General features: G+C 40.7%; 1 protein-coding gene across 1 annotated transcript; it reads right to left on the bottom strand.

Annotated features, from left to right (window-relative positions):
* Positions 1-268: 268 nt before the first annotated feature.
* Positions 269-3,635, bottom strand: RAMAC (RNA guanine-7 methyltransferase activating subunit). Its single transcript, XM_034784828.1, has 3 exons — positions 3,492-3,635; positions 2,128-2,303; positions 269-784 (listed from the first exon to the last, which is right to left on the bottom strand). The coding sequence occupies exons 2-3, from the start codon at positions 2,292-2,294 to the stop codon at positions 592-594; spliced, it is 360 nt and encodes a 119-aa protein (XP_034640719.1). The 5' UTR covers positions 2,295-2,303; positions 3,492-3,635; the 3' UTR covers positions 269-591.
* Between the last annotated feature and the right edge of the window lie 18,437 nt (positions 3,636-22,072).

Raw genomic sequence — 22,072 nt, 5'->3', positions numbered from 1 at the left:
CAGACAGCAATGTCTTCCTTGAACTTTCATGAACTCCAGCAGCATAAGCTAGCTCAGTAGTAATAATAGTTCAAAAACAACTCCCACCCAGATTGCATGCTTTTCTTCCATTATGGATGACCATAATAAGCAACACTCCTCCCAAGCAAGGGACACAATATGCATCAGAATTTCAAGAACACCCTGGCATGTATGCATAGAGTCATTGCCATGTGCTTCAGAGACAAAGCAAACTTCCATTTCCCTGAACTATTGATTTTTTTTTTTCCCTTCTAGATACAATATAATGGGATAATGTCAGGGACAGGGTGGGGGGAAAACAATGTTCACCTAGCAAAAAAGAATTGGAGGGAGAAACGAAATCATATTGTCTGTGGGCTCACTAGAAATTGTTTATAGAATTTTATTACTCACAACAAAGGTCACATCTTTGTTAATTTGCACTACAAAATGACATCAACAGGCTCTCTAAAACCAATATCCATTACCTAAAGTTACATAGAAAATACGAGAAAATTGAGCAAAACAAAACCCCAGATCTGGCATTCAACTTAAATGGTTTTAGTGGATACTTAACAGCAAAATGCCATATTAATAGCGGCCATAATGAGGCCTTGGATTGTAGGAGTTGTAGCCATAGTCGTATTGGGGGTAGTAAGACTGTCCTTGTCTGTGCTGTTGATAGCTGTTACCCCAGCTTCTTCCTGGCCACTGATTAGATCTATTACCACCTTGCCAGTCATGCCTGTCCCCTCTGCCTCTGAACTGCCTGCCATCTTGAAACCTGTAATAAAAAGAAATTTGCATAAACACCAGCTTTGAGATTTTAAAGAGGGAAGGTTTTGAACTGTTTCACAAACGAACTATTTTAGTGTATTCCTAAAATCTGGCTCCAGTTATGTAAACACACAAACAACTGCTAATCTTTTTTAGGGCAAAATACATGTCAAAGATGTGATTATTCAAAGCTATCCTAGGACCCAAGACAGGAAGATAGGTCAACTACTTACTACTATGTAACAAACTACTGGCTGTCTTACAGGGGGGGAAAAATTTCAGCCTTTGTACAAACCATTCAAAATGAAATAAAAGAAATGTATTACTAAAATTTAGCTTAAAAATTCACATAATTAATTCGTAAAACAGATTTTTAAAGAATAACTTCCTCAACAATCATCATTTTTGGTAAACTGTAATTTACAACTTAAGTGTGAAGTTACTGACAAGTTAGTAGAATGATGAAAACATTGGAATCGTTTATTTTTAGAAGAATAAAGCCCCAATCCAGCAAGCACTGAAGCACCTTCTTAACTTTATGCATATAAGAAATTCCACTAGTGTATCTAAGTGTTTGCAGGCCTGGGGCCTAAGTAACTTAATATGAAATCCAGTCCCAGCAGTACTAAAAAGAAAAAAAAAATATTTTTTGCCTGGGCATCAAATGCAGGAATTGTCCTTTTTTCAGTCCCAAAAATCAAGTGTCAATATCCAAGCTTAAGGGATCAATACTCCCAGCCTGGGGAAAAAAAACAGTATAATTCAAAACATTTTTGGCAGGCACATAATATGATCTTCCAGTGCACTTGCGAGAGGGAGATTTGTCTATTTGTAAGGAGCATAGAATGTAAGAACTGCAATCTAGCCTAGTCACAATTATATTTTTTGCTAGTTGTACAAAAAAAAAAAAAAAAAAAAGTCATGTCACTGGTGTGCTACTTGGCAGAGTCAGTTTTCTGTTGACAATTATGCTTCCAAAGACAAGCTGTTTGTGGTTTAGCAGACAAACCTCTGATCTTTCCCCTTTAAAAAATAAATCAGTTCATGGCCAAGCAGCAATGGGCCCCAAGGGCAATGATTTAAGTGGTTCCAGCTCATTCTTTACAGAATAGCAGTTTGCTTCATACTCTTATATAGAATGAAAAAAAACACTGTCAGTATTAGTTTAGTGAAATCCTATCTTTTACCCTGGAGAGATCCGAGTTTCTTTCAAATCAAGAAACCTGCCAAATAATGGGGAGCATACAGCAAACCTGCTTCTCTTTATTCTAAAGCAGACAAACATCTTAGAGTGCTAGCTATGACATCAATATGTGTTTGTGAAACTAACAAAGATTTAAAAATCAGTACCGGTCTCTGTTTCTTTGGTTACCACCAGATCTGTTTTTCCATTCTTCTACTAGAGGAGGTGGATCTGTTGGGCGTTTTAAATACTCTTGATATTCCTCATCATCTGATGTAAATCGATGAGAAAACATCTCTTCATAATTCAGAGGAACTTCGGTTGAAGAAGTCATTCTGAAATACTATTAGACATAAAATACAATTGCAGCAGCTTAAAAAAAAAAAACACATGAAAAGGACAGCTACCAAATCCATGTAGTGAAAATTGAGGTAATGAAGTGTGTTACATTTTAAAATGTTACGTATTGGACTGACTATCCTGATACTGCCTTAACTATTCTGTAAATGAAGATGCAGGTAAGTACTAACTAATTTCCTTTCACTGCCTTAACTTTGTACTGGACCACTTTTAAGACAGAAAAAGTAGTCCAGTCTCCATGTGTTTACAATCTTTGACACCTACAGTGGGATTGCCATCAGACATTCAAAATGTAATGGGAGGTTTTTGAGAGACACCTATCTACTAGCAACTGAACTGAAATCATCAACTTATTACACCTCAGCCACCTAACAGAGACCGCTATTATACAGCAATTATGTTTAGGTCACTTCCGACCTGGGTTGTAATACAATCAGTCAAATAAAGGCCTCACATTTCTATCTGAGAGCCACTTGGGAACAATTGGTGGACTCCAGGCATCATGTCTGTGACCTGCCCACAGCAAGGGAGATTTTTTAGGCGGTGGGGGGGAGGTGGGCCATAGGAGAGGACAGGAGTCAAGCTAAGACACAGACAGCAATGCATGGGGCACGTAAACTAACAGCAGAACTTGGGGCACTGCTAGAGATACCCCCCCCCCTTCAGCCTCCCCTCCCATCATACACAGCCCCTCCAGCCTCAAACACAGCCTTCCACAGCCCCCTGCCCCTTCCAGTCCCCATAGACACAGCCCCACAAACAGTCCTCTGCCCCTTCCAGTCCCCTTAGACACTGCTCCTCCAGTCCAGTCCCACACACAGCCCTACAGCCTCCCACCCTCTCCAGTCCCCATAGACACAGGGCTGCCCGGGAGGTGGGGGGGGGGCAAGTAGGGCAGTTTGCCCCAGGCCCTGCAGGGGTCCCCACGAGAATATAGTATTCTATAGTATTGCAACTTTTTTTATGGAAGGGCCCCCCCAAAATTGCTTTGCCCCAGGCCCCCTGAATCCCCTGGACAGCCCTGCATAGACACAGCCCCCTGCCCCCTCCAATCCCCATAGACAGTCCCCGCAGACACAGCCCCCGCCCCCTCCAGCCCCACAGCCTCCCGCCCTTCCAAAGCTCCCATAGACACAGCGCCATCCCGCCTCCTCCCCGCCAGCCCCCTCACCCAGAGCCCGCAGCCGCCACAGTCCAAAGCCTTCCCGCAGCACGAGCCCTTCCTCTTCCGGGCCGGGGCCTCACCCCCCCGCCCTGCTTCCAGCTTCCGCCGCCGCCGCCGCCGCGGGGGGAGTGGGCGCAGCCGAAGCGCTGCAGGGGCGGGCGGGGCTGTGACCCGTAAGGAGCGGTGGGGTCTGAGGCTGGGCAGAGCAATGTTCTGCCGGGACTGGGCCGCGGCGCTCGACGTGCCCGTAGCAAGGCCTGCTGCGTGTAGGTCATTCAAAACAGTTTAAAGGGCCTTCGGGTCGGGACCCAGCCCAAGCCCCCTGTGTAGGTCCTAACATCCTTAGTCTGCAAACACCTGCCCAGGTGACGCGGTGGGACTGCTAAGGTGCATGGAGTTACTGACGGGCATAAGTGTTTGCAGTTGCTAAAGACTTTCTTTGCACTTCGAGGTCTTGATTATTATTCAGCCAGGGCACCTAGACTAGTCAGCATCTGCCTCTGCTGTGCTTTACTTCCCGGGATAAATCCTTCTTTTAAGACAAAGAACTAGTTAGTTGTTTCCTCTTCCTCTAGATCTTTGTGATGTGAAATTTCTCAGGCCAGTTCAACTAAGTGTGTTTCCGGCATGTGAAGGCTAGAACTGATGTGAGCAACTTTACATACTCTTTAGGAAAGGTAGTTTTCACTGTCAGAGCTCATTGAGTACTGCACATGCAATTATTTAGCATAGGATGTGGTATGCTTCTTACATCAGTGTAGTGTTAGTGTGTGTGCTTCTCTTCTGTAAAATAGTAACAATGTTCTAAACAAAAAAGCAATGCATAAGATACCAGTATTTTCCAACTCTGCTTTGTAGTTCTCTGTGCTGAGAATTTTGGAGGCTAACCCTTCTTAGTATCTCAGATTACATCAAAGGACATTCATTACTATTCAGAGAATCCATATTTGAGGCTAAGGTGGGATGAAGTGATTTATCATGTAAAGCGTAGAGGAAAAACGCTGCAATATTAGTGGCCTTGGCAAGTTTTGAAATCACACTAAGTGAAGGGGAAAAAATAACTGGAGCAAAATCCTGCAAAGGGTTATGCCCTTGATCACAGTTATCCACACATGGAGTCCTATTGAAGTTAATGGGACTCTGCCTGGGAGTAACTACTCAAAGGAGTAACTTTGCAGGATTGGAGGTTATCTCCTAATTCTGTAAAGATTTATGTATGCGTTGTACTTTATACATTATGGGCTTGACCTGAAGCCCCGTGAAGTACAAGTAGGAATCAGAAATATGTGGCTTTTTCAGGGACTATTAGAGTGTATTTTATTTAAAGGGTAATATAAAATACTTGAGCTTTAACAGAAAAACAATATTCAAATTGATAAAATTCACACAGCACACTTTATGCTTACTTATACCAATTCTATCTAACTGCATATCTTTAAAAAGTTGATCATTTTGCTCAATCCTATAGAGTTCAAAGGCAACTTGATTGCTTTATGTATAAAAGTTTTTGAAATTGTGTGAAGTGTGATTTCCTGTTTTATGGCTAATTTTGTGTTAGCACAGAAGGGTCTATTCTTTGCGTTGTGTATACGGCCCTGCTTTAACAAGCTACTTACACAACAACCTAAAGTTAAGCATTATGAGTTGAGCCCCCCAGAACCCGCCCCCCCCAACTCTACCCCCCACCTGCCTAAGGCTCTGGGAGGGAGTTTGGGGGCTGCAGGGTGTGTGGGGAGGGGGTGCAGGCTCTGGGAGGGAGTTTGGGAGTGAGGGGTGTGTGGGAAGGGGGAAGGGCACAGTTGGGAAACCATTGAAAAACTTGCCGGGAACGGACAGGAGTGTAAGAGCTTCATCACTGCCCTAAACACCAGAGATGTAATGGGTACTAACTAACCTTGATTAACCCATCTTCACACAGGAGAAAACATACAGATGATGGGATAGCTCAGGATAGCACCAATATTTTAACACTTTATGTTGTATGTAGTTGGGCATTTGTAGTTGAATCTGCACTTCACGTGGTCTTGTTCTTCAGGCTACAAGAATCCATGAGAACGGACATAGCAGATGTGATCAAGATGGCAGCAGGCACCTTAGAAATACCTTAGATAAATACACGATACTGATGCTCAACCTGTACAGAGACAAGGTTTAAGGGCCATATTTTAAAGGTATCTAGGTGCCTACACATGTTGATTGGCACCTAGTAGCATTTTTAAAATCATGACGGTGCCTAACTCAATGGAAGTTAGATACCTAGGCACTTTTGCAAATCTAACTAGGCATCTATCTGCATTTTGAGGTATCTAAATACCTTTAAGATCTGATCCTAAGTGTTTTCAGAATCAGGCCCTTGGCAATTCTCTTTCCATTCCTGCTATCGCCTTCTTCCTTGTAGTTGTCTCTAAATAACCTATGAGTTCTCTTTCTACAATCAACCTCACCTAATCAGCAATACTGCAATTTACTACCATGTGACAAAGCCCCCATCATTCCTGACTATTCTTTGAATTAATTTTAGCACATCAAACATCTCTTCTAAACTTTAACTAAGAACTGTTCCCTTCAGTCCATCTGTGCTTAATGGAACTCTTTCAGGAAGGTGTTAAATGCTCTTTGACTAAACAGAGGAACATACACTGTAAAAAAAATTAATAGTTCAGTTTATCCGGAAAATAATGGGGAAGGAAAATATTTCATAGAATGTCTAGTGTTGTTAATTCTTGCTATTTTATCATGAGTCTCATAATATCTGGTGATTTTCTTAAAGGCCCCGCTTCTGGAATCATGTGATTTCATGAGAATTTCAGTTTTAATTTAAAAGAAAAACTAAGTTTCTAACTCTCATGCTCGTGGAGAAAATCTTCAAAACGTGAACTAAGTGTGCCCTGATGGCTCAAAAACTAAGAGGCAAATAAAAAGAGCCGGAAATTTGATTCAAAATGTTATTTGTTTAAAATCTGATAATTTTTCTGCCAATCTCATAAGTTTTGGGGGCCTGACTCGTGATCTTAGAACAATTGGGATGGTTAGCACAGGCATTTTAATGAAACGTTGACATGGTACCAAGAAAAAGGAAATTGCAATTTTTATATATTTCTTTAACTTCCAACACGAGGAGTCCTTTTAATCAAGACTAATATGTACTTTGAGAAATCAACTAAAGAATTAACACCACTTGCAACTGTGTCCGCTCTGACCAAAGGAGAATGTGCTTATATATGGGCAAAGTCTATGCAAGCAGAGATTCCTCCAAAGAAAGCATCATAGATCATGTTGGTATGAGAAGGAGAAAGAAGAAAATGCTGCTTCTGTCAAATATTACTTTATTGTTAGTTTATTTATTATGAAAGCTAAGATTTCCTCTTGGTTTCCAAATCTTTTCACAGATTTCATGTTAGTTATTTGAATGCTTTCATTTTCTTTTTCTCTGTTGTAGTCTATTTGATATTAAAAGTTTTCTCTTTTTTGTAAAATCAAAAATGGACTGCTCAAATTATTTTACTATGGGAAAGGGTAGTGTCTGACATGTTAAAGAGAGCATGACCTTGTGCTCTGGCCAGAGGCAGGTTAAAGAGGTGGGAGTGAAAACTTCTTGCTGATTATGAGCTGAGAGAAGCTGGAGTTTCTGCACATGAGATACTATAAGAAGCCAGAGGGCAACTCAATGAGTAAATGATAATAAATTATTAGTTAGCATCATACAGTCACAAGGAAAGATAGCAGTAGTAAGGCTATTTTATAGCCCGATACCACAAAAATACTCAGAATTGTATTCTTTCTTTAGAGCCTTCTGCACTTACAAAATGGGTTCTCATTGTTGGATGTTATTCTCTTGGCTAGAGAGGATCTTTGCCTGGATGATTCTCATTTAAGTAACAAGAAAAGCTGAGATACGGCAGATGTTACTGACAGATTTGTTAAAGTCTGTGTAGTAATTCTATCAGATCGCTACATTGTCTTCATGTGTTTAAAAATGTTCTTTCCACACCTCCACCTGAGATTGTAATGTGGAGCATACAAAGGAACAGAATGCACGATTCCCATGAACTATGCTCAGCACAAGAATATTTCTAAAAGAGCACTTCCTTCCCTTAACAATGACCTTTTAAATGTTAATTGCCTTTAAAAAAAGTTGTCTTTCTAGTAAAACATACACATGCAAAGCAATTCCTGATGTCCGTTTTTGTTACAAAGTACCCATTTAGACTTTTGAGGGGACTGGTTCCTCTTACACTAGCTTTACACCAGTATAATTCTTGATCTGCAGTGAAGTTACTTCTGATTTACACTGATTTTGAGAGACGGATAAGTCCCTTCAGCTTCAGACATACTGTTTTCTTTATCAGTCTCTTCTAACATACCATCATAAAATTATATTTCTAGCATCTTGTTTCTGGTATTATTGCAGGGGTGGCCTTCCCCTGTTGCCAGTTTTTTATGAATATCACCAAAGTCTTGCTGCCGTTTCTAATTTTCACCTTTAAGATGACTAAGCCAGCTGTGCCCTCCTGGTTCTTTAAGAATGATTCATTTTTATTATTTTTGCTTTCTAAGACAGTAATTACGTACTGCAGCACACGGTCTTATTTTTTCTAAATATTATAGTGCCAGTTTAATCTCTGACGTAATACCAGTGACTTCAATGGAGTTACATTACAGCTGAATTTGCCCTTATGAGACCTTTCCAAATGTTAAATTCTTTACTCAGTGGAGCTGTGAAGACAAAGGCAAGAAGATGGGTCTTTGACAGAAAGAACCTAGTTCAAACAGCATCCCTGTTGCTGCCACTCATGCTGCTCCATATGTTGCTCATTTGAGAGGGAGATAGATTAGATCCAGTGCTGATATGCACGCTGTGTCTGAAGGATAAGAAAAAGCATTCACCATAGCAAATCTGGTGCACATTTCATGAAACAGATGGACTATCGACTGCTACTATATCTAAATGAAACTGAGTGGGAGAAGCATTCAGATATTCATGTAAGTATTATGCAGAATTGTTTGAAAGTTAGGAAATGAGGTAGCATGTCCACAAACCAGACTTACCATATATGTCAGAGATTTGCTCGAGTTCCAAAAATCAAGATCCAATTGCAGATTAGATTTCAGGAAACCCAAAGTTGGTTTTTTTTTTGGGTGGGGTGGGTGGGGGAGGGATCATCATGATATTGGATCAGCCCATTATAAAGATAGGAGACATTTGCAAAGGTATTTGGATTCATATTTTGTTCTTGCCCAATTTTTGGTTTTATTTGGAGTGTTGATTTTAGATTGGGCTTGTCTCTAATGTTCATATCCAATCAAATAATCTGCCAGCTCTGTTAGAATATGGAAATACTGACATTTCTGTTAGAGCCAGATTCATAGTATCAATCTGCATATATTATGAGTATTTAGAGAAAATTCTTCCTCATACTCTAAGAAGGCTGCTGGTGTATTTGAATGAGAAACTGAGTGGGAGGGCTCATGAGCCCAGGTCTGTGGGCCTACAGGTAAGCCTCAGACTGCAGCCATGAGCCAGCAGCTTGCCAGTACTAACAGGGAGTGTGGACTGGTGGACCATAGCTCACCATAGGCAGAAGGAAGTTGTCTGTGAAACTAGGTGAGTTCCTGGATGGCTGCCACATTGGACCCTGCCTTCTCACCTGACTTCTTATTTCTCCTGTCCTGTCCAGATCCAGGTATTTTAATGTCCCAGCAACAGTTATTTATATTCCATTTCTCTTTGTGTCAGCTGAAACTACATTTGCTTAATAAACAGGATCATTCATAAATGCCTGTCCTTGTTCCGAGTTCAGATACATTAGAAATGTGTGTACTAGACACCTATCAGTTCCCTCAGACACACAGAGCCTGAATTTCAATCACCTAGCAGGTTTCAGAGTAACAGCCGTGTTAGTCTGTATCCGCAAAAAGAAGAACAGGAGTACTTGTGGCACCTTAGAGACTAACAAATTTATTAGAGCATAAGCTTTCGTGGACTACAGCCCACTTCTTCGGATGCATATAGAATGGAACATATATTGAGGAGATATATATACACACATACAGAGAGCATAAACAGGTGGGAGTTGTCTTACCAACTCTGAGAGGCCAATTAATTAAGAGAAAAAAAAAACTTTTGAAGTGATAATCAAGCTAGCCGAGTACAGACAGTTTGATAATAAGTGTGAGAGTACTTACAAGGGGAGATAGAGTCAATGTTTGTAATGGCTCAGCCATTCCCAGTCCTTATTCAAACCGGAGTTGATTGTGTCTCCGACTCAAAGAATATTTCCAACATACCTCTGAACAGCATACTAACCCACAGAATCCTCCCTACCAGCACTACAAAAAAAAGGATTCTGCATGGACTCCTCCGGACGGTCGAAACAACAGACTGGATTTCTACATAGATTGCTTCCGTCGATGTGCAAAGGCTGAAATTGTGGAAAAGCAACATCACTTGCCACATAACCTCAGCCATGCTGAACACAACGCCATCTACAGCCTCAGAAACAACCCTGACATCATAATCAAAAAGGCTGACAAAGGAGGTGCTGTCGTCATCATGAATAAATTGGAATATGACCAGGAGGCTGCTAGACAGCTCTCTAACACCACATTCTACAGGCCATTATCCTCTGATCCCACTGAGGATTACCTAAAGAAACTACACCATCTGCTAAAAAAACTCCCTGACAAAGCACAGGAACAAATCCGTACAGACACATGCCTAGAACCCCGACCAGGGGTATTCTATTTGCTACCCAAGATCCATAAACCTGGATATCCTGGACGCCCCATCATCTCAGGCATTGGCACCCTAACATCAGGCTTGTCTGTAGACTCTGTCCTCAGACCCTATGCTACCAGCACTCCCAGCTATCTTCGAGATACCACTGACTTCCTGAGGAAACTACAATCCATCGGTGATCTTCCAGAAAACACCATCCTGGCCACTATGGACGTAGAAGCCCTCTACACCAATATTCCACACAAAGATGGACTACAAGCTATCAGGAACAGTATCCCTGATAATGTCACAGCTAACCTGGTGGCTGAACTTTGTGATTTTGTCCTCACCCACAACTATTTCACATTTGGGGACAATATATACCTTCAAGTCAGCGGCACTGCTATGGGTACCCGCATGGCCCCACAATATGCCAACATTTTTATGGCTGACTTAGAACAATGCTTCCTTAGCTCTCGTCCCCTAATGCCCCTACTCTACTTGCGCTACATTGATGACATCTTCATCATCTGGACCCATGGAAAAGAAGCCCTTGAGGAATTTCACCATGATTTCAATAATTTCCATCCCACCATCAACCTCAGCCTAGATCAATCCACACAAGCGGTCCATTTCCTGGACACTACTGTGCTAATAAGCGATGGTCACATCAATACCACCCTATACCGGAAACCTACTGACCGCTACACTTACCTACATGCCTCCAGCTTCCATCCAGGACACACCACACGATCCATTGTCTACAGCCAAGCTCTAAGATATAACCGCATTTGCTCCAATCCCTCAGATAGAGACAAGCACCTACAAGATCTCTATCAAGCATTCTTAAAACTACAATACCCACCTGCTGAAGTGAAAAAACAGATTGACAGAGCCAGACGAGTACCCAGAAGTCACCTCCTACAAGACAGGCCCAACAAAGAAAATAACAGAACACCACTAGCTGTCACCTTCAGCCCCCAACTAAAACCTCTCCAGCACATCATCAGAGATCTACAACCTATCCTGAAAGATGATCCTTTACTCTCACAGATCTTGGGAGACAGACCTGTCCTCGCTTACAGACAACCCCCCAACCTAAAGCAAATACTCACCAGCAACCACACATCACTGAACAAAACCACTAACCCAGGAACCTATCCTTGTAACAAACCCCGATGCCAACTCTGTCCACATATCTATTCAAGTGACATCATCATAGGACCTAATCACATCAGCCATACCATCAGGGGCTCGTTCACCTGCACATCTACCAATGTGATATATGCCATCATGTGCCAGCAATGCCCCTCTGCCATGTACATTGGCCAAACCGGACAGTCTCTACGCAAAAGAATTAATGGACACAAATCTGACATCAGGAATCAAAATACTCAAAAACCAGTGGGAGAACACTTTAACCTGTCTGGTCATTCAGTGACAGACCTGCGGGTGGCTATATTACAACAGAAAAACTTCAAAAACAGACTCCAAAGAGAGACTGGTGAGCTAGAATTGATATGCAAACTAGACACAATCAACTCCGGTTTGAATAAGGACTGGGAATGGCTGAGCCATTACAAACATTGACTCTATCTCCCCTTGTAAGTACTCTCACACTTATTATCAAACTGTCTGTACTCGGCTAGCTTGATTATCACTTCAAAAGTTTTTTTTCTCTTAATTAATTGGCCTCTCAGAGTTGGTAAGACAACTCCCACCTGTTTATGCTCTCTGTATGTGTGTATATATATCTCCTCAATATATGTTCCATTCTATATGCATCCGAAGAAGTGGGCTGTAGTCCACGAAAGCTTATGCTCTAATAAATTTGTTAGTCTCTAATCACCTAGCAGTTTATCCTCAGATTTTCACTCCACTGCTTAAATACATTTTTTATCCACCAAAGTGTTGATCTGAGGATTCAAATGTGGGATTTGATCATTGTATTAAGGGACCACCTGTTTGAAAATAGGCCCTATAGGTAGATGAGTAGCAAGATTTGTTATGGGAGTGTTCCAAACTGATATAGGCTCTAACCCCACCAAGTACTTAATCACATGCTTACGTTGAAGACAATGAGACTTGAGCACATTCTTAAGGCCCTGATTCTGTTAAACTCTTAAATGGGAGCAGGGCTGGCTCTAGGTTTTTTGCCACCCCAAGCAAAAAATTTGCGGCCCCAAGCTTCGAGAGCGCAACTGCCCAAGCAAAAAAACAACAATGGGTGGCTGGAATGCCGCCCCTGGAATTGTGCCGCCCTAAGCACATGCTTGCTTTGCTGGTGCCTAGAGATGGTCATGAATGGGAGTAGAATTGGAATCTACATTTGCTTGAATAAAGCTGCCTACACTAACAAGTAAACATCACCCTATCCAGCAGACTTTATTGGCAAATACTGTTAGCATAAGAATTTACTAGCTTCTTTTTGCTCTCCCTCTGTATGTATTTGAGGGAGACTTCCTGAGCATTTCCACAGAGTCTTTCTAATTTATAAAAAATAATAAGAGGGCTGAAGTTGACCTGGTGTAGCTAAGGAAAGCTAAGTGTCTTCTGAATCTGAAGTAACTCCATTTAAAAAAAAAAATCATGTTTGTATTACGATACTCTCCAGAGGCACCAATCAGGACTGAGACCTCTTTGTGTTAGGGATTATATAAACACATTGACTGAGCTGCAGAGAAGCCTGTGAGGCTTCCATTGGACTGCAGATCACCACTTTTAGCAGAACCTAGGTATTTTGTACTGAGTAGAGCACTAAGTTTTTAAAAAGATGTAACTTTATATTTGAGCACAAGCAGTGAAGTCCTGATGGAGCTGACTTCATTAAAAAACAAGCAGACAAAAGTGCGCGCACACACAAAATCTATATACTGGGGTTTTGGTGATGCTTTGAGTGTGATTGCTTCTTTGGATTATGCTGTAGCTGCTTATTCTAAAAATAATACAGGAACTTTTATCTTAAATGCTGCTTTGGGAGTATTGCAAACTTCCTGAGTAAACATTTCAGTTAGAAAGCAAATCTCAGAGCACTAACATCTAGAGCATATTACAAAGAAAAGACTTTGCCAACCTGAACAGTGAAGCAAAATTCTAATTAAATTGGAAAAAATGTTATAAACTAGTTATAAATTTTATTTAAGGATCTCGGTTACTAAAAAAATGACCAAGATCTCACAGTTCCTGTCAGATGAGAAAAGTTACTGTCAGATTCCACAAGCTACATGTTGGGCGTGAAATTCTTGCCCCTCTTGAAGTCAATGGGAGAATTGACATTTATTTCAATGGAGCTGGGAATTCCCTCTGGCACTGGACTTGGATAAGAGCAAAGAACAATTAGGTATTGCTGGAAGTGATGGTAATTCAGCAGTGAAATGAAAAAAAACCACCATGGTGTGAGCAGATGCTTTACTGCTAGCTGTGTCATCTTTCCAAATGGAGAGAAAAAACAACAAGGTCTTGACCATTTATGGTTATTAAAGATCCATGGCACATTTTGTAAAAGTGGAGCTGTTAATCCCAGTGTCCTGGCCAAATTCTATTTTGGGTCATTCCAATCTGGCTATCAGCATTCCCTCTATTGTTTCCATTGGCTATGGTATCTGCCGCCACATCTTGTTCTAAACTGTTGTGTTCATGTGTATTTTGGAATGGAGATATTTTTCAGAGGCAGCTACTTTGCAGAGGTGGGTGAAGTGATTTCTATATATCCCTTAACTGTCTCACAGGAATGACATGAGGCTTAATTAATTATGGGTGAAGCCTGATCTTGTTGAAGTCAATGGGATTTTTTTCCATTGGCATCAGTGGGAGCAGGATTTGGCCCTGCATATGTGTAAAACATTCATTCTGTGATGAGAGGTATAGTGCTGCAGTGTTACCATATCAACATACCGTCTATGACAGGGGTATCCAAACCACGGTTTATGAGCTGCATGTGGCTCTTTTACAGTTATAGAGCCGCTCACGCCCAGCACACGCCTCCATTTTCCGCTGAAGCCCTGAGCCCCAGCAGGCACCTCCCATGGGGCTGAAGCCCCGAGATGCCACTCCCCGCAGGGCAGAAGCCCCTAAGCCCACCACCCTGCTGCAGGGCAGAAACACCGAGCCACAGGATGTGCGCCCAGCTCTCGAACTTCTGAAGATTATCATATGTGGCTCGGAGGGTCAGTAAGTTTGGCCACCCCTGGTCTATGACTTTGTGCAAGTGGGTGTATAATTAGAATTTCTTTAGCCAGACACTACATTGCACCCTAGAGGATTTTGTCCCCAAAGTATTTGATAAATATTTGTCACCTGGCCCAGGACAATCAATGAGGAAATCAGAGATCTTGGAATCAAGCTTTAAAGAACTGGTGTTAATTGGACTACTGTTTTGGCTTTGCATGTGTTATGCATTCAAATAATGATTCATGTTGCAGTTTAAGGGTCTGCTCCTGCTAGGGTGACCAGATAGCAAGGGTGAAAAATTGGGACAGGGAGTCGGGGGTAATAGGCACCAAATATCGGGACTGTCCCTATAAAATCAGGACATCTGGTCACCCTAGCTCCTGCTCTTGTCTCATTGAAGTTGATGCTATCGGATCATATCCGAGAAGCCAAATTCTCTGCTGGTGTAACTCTTGACATAATTGAAGTAACACCAACAGAAACTTTGGTCTTACATGTTCTCAGAAAGCTAAATAGTAAACACCTGTGGCTGTCAGGCTTGTTCTCTTAGATTAAGTAAAGGTGAATCCCTCTGGGAGAAAAAATATCTGGAAAATAGCCAGATCCCCTAACTCTGACAGACTTTGGCTAGATATGCAAGGAGAATATAATATATTCCTTGCTTACTTCTGTCACATGCCATTTATGACTTGTGATATACCACTTGAGATTTTAGATCTGCTGACGTGACGATACAAGTTATATCCTTGAAATACAGATTTTAAAGGGTGGTCTAGCTTCTTCCACACAAATTTAGAAAAAAATAGTCCTGTAGTATTTTGGGGAAAAAATGCTAGCCAGATGCACATAGCAATAGGAGGGAAAAGCCAGGCAGCCACCAGATGGACAGAAGAGCTGGAATGAACATTCTTAAAGGTGAGTCTTAGTAAAGGTTAGTCTATTCCTGGGGAGGGGAGGGGGGAATATCAAATTAAACTTACAAAAATGTCAGTGCATACAATAATCAGATACCCTATATTTTTATATCTTTTCACTTGAAGAAGAATGTGACATTCATGCCTTATAAAATAGTCATGTTACTCTCACCCTTTTAAGTATCTAAGAAAGATTTTCAGTAAATGTGTCAGAATCTTACTCCATTGAATAAGGATTAATTTAAAGCAAAATAGTTGAAATGTGGTTAAATTTATGTTGTGCTATAGAATTGTATATATCTTTTGCCAGTGTTGGTCATAAAGAGAAGTTTAACTAGTTGATTAAAAATGTAGTTGTACTGAGAAGGAACCTTAGAAAAAAGCAAAAGTCGTATTTTCCTTTTCTTATTTATTGTTTATTCGAGACCAAACATTTTCTGGTACACTGATGTAAATCTGGAGGGATACTAAATGGAAAAGTGAATAGAGTTACTCCAGATTTATATGAGTGTAAATGTGCAGAGTTTGACTCAATGGAAGTTTTGCCTGATTGAGGAGTGCCAGATATGAGCCTAATATATGAATTGCCTCTTTGAACAAAGGCAGCTTTTGAGTGGCACATTCAGCATTCTAAAAATAGCTCTTGAATTCTCTTTTTTAAAGGAGAAATCCCCATTTTTGCTGCCCATTCTGGGAAAGGGCTACTAGAGCTGAGATACCCTGAACCAACTGAAATTCAGACCTCACAACTCATGCAATCCAACTGGCTTCACTCGGCTTGCATGGTGGAGGTAAACTAGCGTCAAATTTGGCCTGCTTAATGCAGAGTATGACTCCATCGCTGACTATTACAATGACCCAATAAACTAGTTGTTGCCTGGTGTTAAAAGTAAAACATTGTCCCGTGATTGACTGGGCACACTGACTATGGGATTCTTATGATGCCATAAACTTGCACTTCTGTCCAGCAGAGAAAAAACACAGATACTGTGCTTCTGAAGAATGGAAGATATATTCTAGAATATTTATTCTAATTCTATTCTATTCTCGAATTTCTAGAATATGTGTCCTTTTATGTATGCAATTTAATGTTTTATTGAGTTTTTGAAACATTTTTTATATAGTCAGCAGAAAAAGAATAGAAAACCCATCACAATCTAGAAATCTAGGAGAGAATAAAACTATCCTATTGGACAGTAATTCATATCATTTTTCCACATTAGAAGAGAGAGAAGAAAGGAGCATGATATGGGAAACAAGACAGCAGGAAATTAATGAGGAAGAAAAGCATGACTATGTGGAACTTCACAAGTTCTCATTGCTTATATGTTAGCCTCATATTTACTAGACCATTGTACCAGTCCTCCATGTTTTGAGACTATTATTTATTTATTATTATTTAGTAATGAGGACAGATATTGTGGTTGCACCTAGAAGCCAACTATGTTGAGGCCCGTTGTGCTAGGTGTGATACAATACATATAGGAACAGTCCCTGTCCTAAAGCACTTACAATTTAAAAGACAAGACATAACAGGTAGATGGAGACAGCTCTTTTGGATTTCTATCTTTATAAAACTAGAAACTTAGCCATCAATGTTGCTTGAAGTATCCAAAGTTTCTATTCCATGAGGCCCATTTTTACTTATGTTAGTCCCAATGGGTGCTCATCAACCCTGTGAAGATGATCAGTGCAAGGTTGATTCACCATTTGAGTTTTACTGGTGTGTGATTACCAGTGCTTATCAACTAGTTTTTATACTGGGCTGACTCCATTGACTTTGAGGGAATAATGTCAACTTAAAACTGGTGTGGCAGCATAGTCAGTCCATCCAAGACTTCAGAATATGATTGCGACATAACTGGTGCATTGGCCCTGTGCTGGGGTGAATTTCAGCCAGTATGAACATCTCAGATCTTAACAACATATTTTTTTGCAAAATGAAATTGACTATAATAAGATACATCCTTCAAAAAGCCCTTTTACTTTGGGGAAAATCATGTTAATCAAGGAACCTAAGGTGTTCCTGGAAAGCCAGCGTTTATCATCACTTTTTGTACCTATTTTTATAAGCAGGATGGGTTCTTGTACAACCTAAATCTTTTGCTGGATGTAACATAGGGCTCTGATCTTGTTCCCACTGATTTCAGTGAGAATTTTTCTATTGATTTCAGTGGGAGTTGGATCAAGTCTTCAATGCTGATCCAGAGCTGATGGCTTAGGATTGTGTCCTATGGTATGACATTGTGAGGTGTATGGACATTCCAGGGTCAGCCTCCCAAAGAGACCTTGAGTCAGCTAAATTCTCTTCAGAAAGTTTCATAAGATATTAATACATGACCTTGGCTGGCCTGTCTTATTTTTCTCTCTCTCCTAAAATCTGAGTAAGCACAATGGGGCCAAAGTGATGTTCAGTCAGACACTTCAGCTGCAAACATATCCAGAAAGCAGCTCTTGGATGTTTGCAGAAGACTTAATGACTTTGACTCTTGTACATCTGCAAATGATTTAATGACATTGTGGTGGATTAATTGTGACAAAGTAATAATTCCCCCCTTCCCAGTTTTTTCAAAAGTAAGGGTTAATTCTGAATACAAAGTATGTAATTTCCCCATAAAACAGAAGTGTGGAACTTAAGTTTGGTGGTTAGGCATGTGATTATACTTGTCTAATAGTTACAATAGCAGGAAATTGGGCATAAGAATGTCTATAATAAATGAATCCTAAACAGCAAAAGATGGGGCTGGGATATAATAGTTTTTGTTCAATATGAACCCATCTGGGGAGGTTACTTGGTTTTCTGACATCAAAATATTGTTTGCATCTGAAGAAATGAGTAATATTATGCACCTGAATTAGAAAGCAAAAACTTCCTTTGTATATAGGGAGGTAATTGTGTGTGTGAGAGAGAGAGAGAGAGAGAGAAATGTTCTTTTTGGTAGGTTCTCACACTGACCAGCTCTCTAATGGATAGGTTGTGATATCCACATTGCTCTGCTTTATGAGCAGTTAGAGCACGTTTCCTTTTATAGACAGGGTGATTATCTTTTGGAAAGACTTTTCCACTTCAAGAAGGAGCCCTTGATAAGAAGCAAAAGCTCCAAATATTCCAGGCGTTTTGCCACAGATAGGCTGTCCAGGACATCACAGTCACCCAGAGAAAGAGAGAGAGGAAGGAAGGCAGAGCTCTCACCTCCACCACCTGAAATTGCAGCCATCTGGGAGGAACTGGAAGTGGAGCTGCTCCCTCCCGCCAAAAGTAAGCCATATTCAGACCCTACTGTGACCATCATTCTATGTGATTTTTTGTGGGGGGAAAAAAAACAACAAAAACACAGGCAAAAGTAGCTCCAAATGTGTAATATACAGGACAAATACCAGCCTTTACCGGGGCTTGTGTGGAATTTGAACACTGAGACTTGCAGATCTGAAATGAAAATCATACTACTATGCAACAAGCCACTTTCAGGTGACTGGTTAATCACCATTTCACATGACTTTTGAAAAAAACACAGGCAAAACTAGTGCAAAAATTGTAAGTCTACAGCAACAATCCAGGCATGTGTAAGGACTTGTCTGGGATTTGGAACAGGACCTGCTCAAACCTAAAACAAGAATCATACCCCTAGACCAACAAGCCATATTTGAATGCAGTGCAACAACCATTCCGTACTATTTTTTGAAAAACAAGCAGGCAAAGGTAGCCCAAAAATGTAAAGGTAGAGGACAAAATCAGGCGTTTGCAAGGGCTTGTTTGGGATTTGAACCCAGGACCTCTCATGCTGTTCAGACAGTCACAATGCTATTACGGTTTGGTAAATGGGGTATCTGTGTCGGTATGGCAGAGTGCAGGGGAGTCCACTGAGAACTTGACTCCTGGTAGCACTGGCCCATGCACCATGTGGGCAAGAGAGAGGGGAGTTTCCCCAGCTGAGGGAGAGACAGGATCTGCAGAGACCAAAAAAAGGGTCCTTGACAGGGGACTGGAATTTGCCCCACTCCTCTCCCAATAAATATATGAACTGCAGCTACTGATTATTAGGTCTCTTTTTCTAGGTATTATTTTTCCCAGATATCTGACTTAGTTATTAGGCCATTGGAATTCCCATCTAATAAAAATATACTTCAGCGTTCTCCTACAAATTGGGGGAATATCAGATTTGTCCCAATTCGTTTTAAATCCTGACACTGTTCTGTAAAGAAATTGTGGGGGGATCCATCTTACCAGATATCATTGTTCTGCATTCACACTGATGGATTTTGATTTCAGTTATATGTATACGTGGGTATGAGGTGCCCTAGGTAGAGACTCAGGCAATATAAAGTACACATAAGAAGAAAGCATCTCTGTTGCATGACACAGGTTGGGGAAAAATATTTGAGAAGAGGCTACTTGTTCTGATGGATGCCTTGGGTCCTATACATAGTTTTAGACAAGATTCAAAGTAAGTAGTGAACCCATATTTCTCCAAGCCAAAGAAAGGGAAATCCTAGCCCACCTTATTGAGTGCTTCTTTGGCATCAAGTGATTTACTAAAGAATGGGTCTTGGTATAGAGTCATTAGAGCAATAAGGTTGGAGGTAGTTTGCTTGAATTGTATATGTTGTGGACAAATCACTCTTGGTTAGGGTGAGTGATATTAAGTGGAGTAATTTCTAGCCTTCATGACAAGACTTTTTCCCGTGTCATGCAGGGTCATCCGGCTTTAATAAGACAGTAATCAGGGCCATTTAGAACATAGGAAAAAGTTCTCTCCTAGTCTTTGCTTCTGCTAATCACCTTAAATAACAAAAAGAGTCTATTTGGTCTACACATATTTGGTAAAATTCATCAAGGAAGCTATCTAAGGCAAGGACTTTGAGGTGTTGTGCTATTAATAGCATCTTTGTCTTCAGTATCAAAGGATGGCTCTAAAAATTCTTTTCATACTGTGTTCATAAATTCAGTGAACCAGCTGGTTGAAAAGGGAAGTCAGATGTATGGTTCCCTGCAGAATTTTTTAAAATGAGTGCTTATCTGTTGGTGATGTGTGTAAAGTATTTCTGTTATTTGATTGTGATGCTTGTATCTTTATTGTGCTTTTGTCTATAACAACTTTCCTGCTTTCCCCCAGATTCTCATTGTGACTGGTGAAGTCTAAATAGTGCAAATTCTGCTTGGGCTGCATGTAACTTATTGGCTTCATAACTATTATTAATGAGTTGTAGTTTAGCAGGGGATGAACTCAAAAATTGTTTAAGTCAAAGACTTTAATGTTATCTGAACAAAGTATAAGATCAGCTGGGTAGGGTTTTTAAACTATTTTTTACTGGAAGCATAAAATATTATTCTGCCTCTCAAACCGGTCTTCATTGCTTCCCATCAGACTGCCTGAGAGGGGCTGTAGGAGCATGAGTCATCAAACAAAAATCAAGCACTTCTTCAAAGAATTGTGAACAGCGTGGATCCCATAGCAAGGCAGTACTTAGCCTTACAAATCGGAGTTATTCCTATGCATGGAGAGTATTAAACTCCAGATATTCCTGAACTTGATGACTTTCCCCTCTTGGACAGTCTGAGAAGCCAGAAGTGGCTTCTCAAACTGTCCAAGAGGGGAAAGTCATCTTCTCGTGCTGAGGGCCCAGTCACATCCCCATTGACTTTAATCTGAGCTGTTGGATGCTGACTACCTTCGAAAAACAGACAGGTGTCTCAATATGGATTTTTAAAACTGACATTGAAAATCCTGACCATCGTCTCATTTTTCCATGGCACTACTCATGCATCACCTAATCCTGCAGGGAATCCATTCAGGAGTTAATACAGACTAGTCCCTTAATGGAGGGTTCCAGGTGCCATTGCCTAGATGGAAAAACATGTTAGCACTGCGAGAGAGTCTGGAGATCGCTACAGGAGCCAGTTCAAAGGCACAGAGTCTTGAGGTAGATGGTTCTGGCCCTTAGTGAATCCATGGGGATGCCATCCATTTTCTGTGAGGGAGACAGAGAGGACAGTGGGGTCAAAGTCCACCTCCACTTATGGAAGAACTGGAAAGAAACTCTGCAGGGAGAACCTAACAGAAAATATTTTGCACCAGCATGGGTGTGTGATATAAATCATCCCCACAAATGCAGCCAGCAAGAGTGTTGGAGGATAAAAGTGCTGTAACTTTGGACCCTTTACCCAGTAGGTACTGTAGCGTACACTTGAGCAAATTAATGGCCTTCAAAAAACTGACTGCTCAAAGCTGTGGACCAAAATGTGACCGAAACTGGGGTTTGGCCATCACTCTCTCTGAACATCTCAGTGTTCAAAAAATTAAAAGATTACTTGCCTATTCAATTAAATATTAATATTTGATATCAATTAGACAATGCCTAATGCAGCATGGAGTCCAGTGCAGCCAGCACAACAGAATTTTAAATGCCCGTCTCTCATGGTTGCCTGGAAATGTAACCCAACTTTGGTATTATTTTAGAGATTAGTTTTTGAATCTAAAATTCTGTGTGATGGAAGAGAGGGGTATTTAAACAGATGTCTGCAATTTTTTAAGAAATAGAGACTGAGTTACAGATGGTGGTGAGGTCTGAGAATTAAAAACATCTGAGTTACATGAAAATTTACATGTGAGAAAAATGTTTTATTGAAACGAATGATCCTGAAATTCACTGTGTTTGAAAATTAAGCTGCTTGCATCAAAAATGTGAACATCTTTCTCTTTCCATAGTATTCTCTATCTCATTGTTTCACTAAGGGTACATCTACACTACAGGGGGGAGTCGATTTAAGATACGCAAATTCAGCT

The sequence above is a fragment of the Trachemys scripta genome, chromosome 10 (genome assembly GCF_013100865.1).
Source record: "Trachemys scripta elegans isolate TJP31775 chromosome 10, CAS_Tse_1.0, whole genome shotgun sequence".
Lineage (NCBI taxonomy): Eukaryota > Metazoa > Chordata > Testudines > Emydidae > Trachemys > Trachemys scripta.
Note: the sequence above shows the minus strand (reverse complement) of the source record. Positions and strands in the feature narration are given on the sequence as shown.